Source organism: Seriola lalandi, unplaced genomic scaffold, assembly GCF_002814215.2.
Source record: "Seriola lalandi dorsalis isolate HSWRI2012SDOR001 ecotype SW California unplaced genomic scaffold, Sedor1 jcf7180002054975, whole genome shotgun sequence".
Lineage (NCBI taxonomy): Eukaryota > Metazoa > Chordata > Actinopteri > Carangiformes > Carangidae > Seriola > Seriola lalandi.
Window position 1 is genome coordinate 519,904 of NW_019525525.1, and position 5,460 is coordinate 525,363.

At 45.4% G+C, this 5,460-nt stretch overlaps 1 protein-coding gene across 1 annotated transcript; it reads left to right on the top strand.

Moving 5' to 3' along the window:
- The first annotated feature begins 821 nt into the window (after positions 1-821).
- Positions 822-4,686, top strand: elfn2b (extracellular leucine-rich repeat and fibronectin type III domain containing 2b). The gene is made up of 2 exons (XM_023396274.2): positions 822-1,308; positions 2,157-4,686. Exons 1-2 carry the CDS (start codon positions 967-969, stop codon positions 4,671-4,673), a joined length of 2,859 nt encoding a protein of 952 aa, XP_023252042.1. The 5' UTR covers positions 822-966; the 3' UTR covers positions 4,674-4,686.
- The last annotated feature ends 774 nt before the right edge of the window (positions 4,687-5,460 follow it).

A 5,460-nucleotide genomic window follows, 5' to 3' on the forward strand; every position in this document is an offset into this window, starting at 1 on the left:
ACAAGGAGTGTCTGTGGAGACAATGTGCTGTCAGCATTTGGGTGATTAATGCTGCACTTTGTGTTTTAAAAAAAGAAATCCCTTTGGGGCCTGTGGTAAGATTAGCAAGTGTACATAGGTATCAGCCAAAGCTTGATGACCTCGTAGCCTTATGAGGTGGCGGACCTAGAGAGGATGGCTAAGTGCAGATTCAGTCGGCTAAAAGGGGACCTGTTGTGGCAATGCAACATGCATATTTTTCACCAAGATGAGATGGAACACCAGCTTTAGAGAAAAACATGTGGAGCAAGGCCCAAGGAAAACTCAGATTGATTTTGGGTTGCCTGGGGGGGTCAGAGTAATTCCGAAACAATGAAATGTTACTGGAATTTTGGTGTAGAGTCTGAATATATTTACCCTTTATCATTCATCTAAATTCATGAATCAAGATTGTTTATTGCCATTCTGCAGTACATTTGTGCGAGAAGTGTAGGTAACGCAAAGTGAAGGAAATATAATATCTATCAACAACACAAAAAATCATGTGAAAGGAAGCAATAAAATTAGTCTTTACCATCATGTATGATATCTATCACATTATATTACCTTTTTCACATAGTTCTTTTCTTATCTCCTCTACAGATTCTCCATTATTCCAAGGGTCCATCGATTTGAGTCGCTCACAGCTGACATCTACAGAGAGAGTATGAGGACAAGCTGTGTTACCCCACACTGCAGCCCAACAAGATATGACATAACATGGGTCCCCTGTTAAACACCATGATTACCATAAAGCTGTGACTGGCATTGTGAAGCCCTCACCCCTCTTCAGCACCCGACCCGGAGCCTTCTCCTCTTTGGAAATCCTTCCTAGCAACCGTTGTTGCTTCCCTTTCTCCTACAAACACAACCTCCTTTCCTGTCGCCCTTTCTCTCCTTAATAATCACTAATTCCCCTCTTTCTCATTTCTCATTTTCTTCAACATCATGCAGGGTACTTCTACCACCTCCAGTCTCCTTTTTCTTATCCTTCCTTCCCTCTTATTCCTCTCCCACTTCCCCAACACGGTCAACGGGGACTGCTGGCTCATTGAGGGGGACAAAGGCTACGTGTGGCTGGCTATCTGCAGTCAGAACCAGCCGCCATACGAGACTATCCCCCAGCACATCAACAATACGGTCCATGACTTGAGATTGAATGAGAACAAGCTGAAAGCTGTGCTCTTTAGCTCCATGTACCGCTTTACCAACCTGACAGACCTCAACCTCACCAAGAATGAAATCAGCTATATTGAGGACGGAGCCTTTGCAGGACAAGCCAACCTACAGGTGACGGATGACAAAAGCTTTGTGTTTGACTCAAGAATATAGCTCAGCATGCATTAGAGTTTAGTTTGAGACTAGCTCTTTCACTTTGCCTACAGTGTGAATATGATTTTGATTTATTTTGGAAAGGTAATTAGAAGCTTTATTCCCAGAAATGTCATTGAACTACATTTCAGTGGAATTTCTTTATTTTATTTACTTGAAATTTCGTCTGAATGCATGAGAAGCATGCATCAGGAGGAGACCCAAATGAATTAAATAGCAATTTGAGTGATGGTAACTGTGCTTCATTATAATTTTTTTTCAGTAAACTCAGCTGCAGGCATAACACCACAAATAACTCAGACATGGAGGTGACTGTACTGAAAACTATGATAAAAAAACAGTTAAAGACATTCTCCTTTATGGCAATTTTAACTATATAAATATTAATATATCACCATGAAACTTCCCCAGTTGATTAATAACAATTACACAATTATTTTTTTGTATTACAAGTTTCCTGAAATGTTATTTTAAATATGCAAATTATGCATTATTTAGTTAAATAAGTGCGGACCTCTGAACATTTGGAGAAAGGGTTCAGAGGTCAAAGATTTTGTTTTATTTAGTTGGCATATTAGAGTCAAAGGCTTCTTTATCTCTTTTCTTTTGCATATCTCGTATATCTTTTAGATGAGAAAACACTGTCAACTACCATAAAAAAAAAATCAATGTTTGCCCTGTTGTAGGAGTAAAATGTTAGATAAAAAAGGCTATGAATGATCTATGAAAAAAACACCCTTTGTAAAAACCTTCAGAATATAAGACGTAAATCTGCCCTAATGCTTCTTCTTTTGTGTTCTCCTCAGGTTTTACAGCTGGGCTACAACAAGTTGACAAATTTAACTGAGGGTATGATGAGAGGGCTTGGCCGAATGCAATGCCTCTTCCTCCAGCACAACCTCATTGAGGTTATTGCCAGCAATGCATTCTGGGAGTGCCCCAGCCTCAGCAGCATTGACCTGTCATCCAACAAACTTGCCCGCATTGACCCATCTACATTCACAGTTCTCGTTCGGCTGATGGTGTGTGAACTGGCAGCAAATCCATTCCACTGTGGCTGTGATCTTTACAGCTTCCTAACCTGGTTGGAGTCCTTCAACAATGTCACACACACCTATGACCGCCTCCAGTGTGAGACACCCCGGGAGATGTTTGGCTACCCCTTACTGAGTCCTGTTGCTGCGGGACATGCCGGTCGGAATGCCAAAAACATTTTGTACCATCACTGCCGAGACGGAGTGATGATTCCAGGGATGACCTCTCTCCCACCAGATCTGGACGGTCCCTCTGGGATCGGACCAGAGATGTTTGGTGGTGTGGGACCCTACCACCAGCCCACCACCTCTTCATCATCTACTGAACTCGTCATTCCCAGCATCAAGCTCCATCATGTCTCTTTGTCATCAGCCTCTCTCCTTGTGCAGATTCCAAGGCCCTACAGCAAAATGTATATTCTAACACAATACAACCACACATTTGTGTCTGATGTCATGAATTTGAAGAACAAGAAGGAGATGATCACGCTCAACAAGCTCAAGCCACACAATAATTACACTTTCTGTGTAGGATCCATCCGCAACTCTCAACGTTACAACCACACCTGCCTTCAGTTTTCTACTCGGGCTCAGAATCAAGATGACATGCTCCCCACACCTTCCACCACTACTCACTACATAATGACCATTGTGGGCTGTCTTTTTGGCATGCTCATTGTTTTAGGCTTCGTCTACTATTGTCTACGTAAAAAACGGATGCATGATGAGAAGAAGAAGTCCATCTGTGTCAAGAAAACAATACTGGAAATGCGCTATGGACCAGAGGTGGCAGCAGCAGTGGCAAATGATCCATCAGCGGTCCATAAGCTTCAGGAGCAGTCCAGAGACCATCACCAGTATCAGCACCACCACGGAGGCAAACTTCCAATGTCCACCTCCTCTAGTTCGGGAATGCTCCACTCAGCCAACACCAGTTCCTCCAGACTTTCCTCTATCCCACAAGTGGAAAAGATGGCCACTGCCTTTTCAGAGGCCATGGCTACAAGTAAAGGAAACTATATGGATATCAGAACTGGAGGGGCAGGTATGGAGAGGGTGGGAGATGGTGGGCATGGAGGGATGAGGGGGGAAGACTTGAGGGACGATGATGGAACTGATGTTGGGGATGACTCAGATGATGATGGACATGGCTCTGCATCAGAAATTTCAACCATTGCCATGGAGGTAGACAAGGTTAACCAGATCATTAACAACTGCATTGATGCACTGAAATTAGATGCAGCAGCAGTTGCTGCTTCTGGGGCCTCTACTAACCCTACAATCTCCTCCAATCCCACCTCCCCTCCCCCCACCAGTGCATCCTCCCTTACTCGTGGCCTAATCCCACTCTCCCAAGGGGTGACAGAGACTTGCCAGGTCATTGCTCCCAACAAAATACCCCCTCCACCTCCACTCCCTGCCTTGAATGCTCCTCTCTCTGAGCGCCCAGGGATCAGTGGTGGTGGCTTTGTTGTCACTCCTCCCTACAGGCCCCCTCCACCAGCCACTGCTGTACGTCCCATTCAGCGGCAAATGAGTGCAGATGCAGCTGTGGTTATTGTCAATGCTGTCAAGAAACAGTGCAGCACCACCTCTTGTGGCTCCATGGGTCGGGACAGGGAACGTGGAGGAGCAAGGGTGTATAGCCTGGATGTTCCTGAGCCAAGGAGTCCGGATGCGTGTAATCAACAACAGCAGCAGTACCCAGACAGGGCCAGTCCCGTGGGCTGTGGGGAGCCCCTAGAGAGGCTGCCTTTAGTGGGGAGCGGGAGCTGTGGTGGAGGGGGTGGTGGTGGTTGCGACAGTGGTGGTGTTGGTGCTCAACATCAGGACAGCCAGAAGCCACACCATTACCATCAACAGCAACAAATGCAGCAACAGCAGCAGCAGCAGCAGCTAGAGGTGCAGCAGGACTACCACTGCTCGGAGCACCGCCACTCTGTCCCAGCTCTCTACTATGAAAGCTCCCACCAGGGCTCCCCAGCCCAGAGGGTTTCCTTTCTAAAGCCTCTGACGCGCTCACGCAGGGATGCAGCATCTTACTCCCAGCTTTCACCTGCCCGCCACCATTCCAGTTACTCTGGCTACTCCTCCAGCCCAGAGTACTCCTCAGAGAGCTCGCTGAGGATCTGGGAGCGCTTTCGTCCCTACCGGAAAGGCCAGCGAGATGAGGCCTGTTATGTGACGGCTGGAAATGCCCTTCGAAAAAAGGTGCAGTTCGCCAAAGGCGAGGACCTGCATGACATCCTTGATTACTGGAAGGGTGTGTCAGCACAGCAAAAGCTGTGACTGTGGGACCAGAGTTAAGTATTGTGGGAGAAAGAGTTTGGATACTTCTTTTCCTGATAGGCCTGTGGGCCAAAGAAAACCATCTGAAGTTTATGGGGAGAAAAATGTACAACAAAATTTTGCCTTTGGGTTTTTTTGGCATGCTGTATAGAGTATTGTGCTAAGAGCAAGGACTGTGAAACTGTGCCTGGGATATGAGAGTAATTATGGTGTTTTATTTTACACTTCATTGTAGCCCCATTTCTGGATCATTCTCATTTAGTGTTTGTGGGTTTTATTTATAGCACAGGGAGCAAATGCCAACTGTGTAATTCAGTACTCTTTGAGTGGTCACATTTTGTGATCTTATGGACCATCTTTATCAGTGCCATGTTTCCATCTATGGGTAATCACAGATGGTAAATGTTGATACCCTTCACTTTAAGCTTGTGTGATCCAAGATGTTGTTTCTTATTTTGTATTGAGTGCTGTATCAATTTTGCAGTGTGTATTTGGATATGTTTAGGCTCCTAAGTGAAGGTAGACTCAGACAAGGTGGGAACTGCGCTCTGTTATGAGTGACAACACGCTGATCAGAGAACAGATTTGTCAAATGCAGGCCATATCTCTCTTCCATGAGATCCTTCATGCAGCGGAGGTATTTGCATTTCAATAGTATCCGTCACACAGAAAGAAAGGAGAAATTGGAAAGAAATGAACAAATGAACAACGAAAAGACAGTCAAGTGTGCTGGAAGGTCCTGCAGCATAAGGAAATCATGAGAGAGAGATTAAAGTGGAACCTTAGC

Coding starts and splice junctions, on each gene's coding strand:
- elfn2b (XM_023396274.2), top strand. CDS start 967: ATGCAGGGTACTTCTACCACCTCCAGTCTCCTTTTTCTTATCCTTCCT. Junction 1,309..2,156: donor CAGGACAAGCCAACCTACAG/GTGACGGATGAC, acceptor TGTTCTCCTCAG/GTTTTACAGCTGGGCTACAA.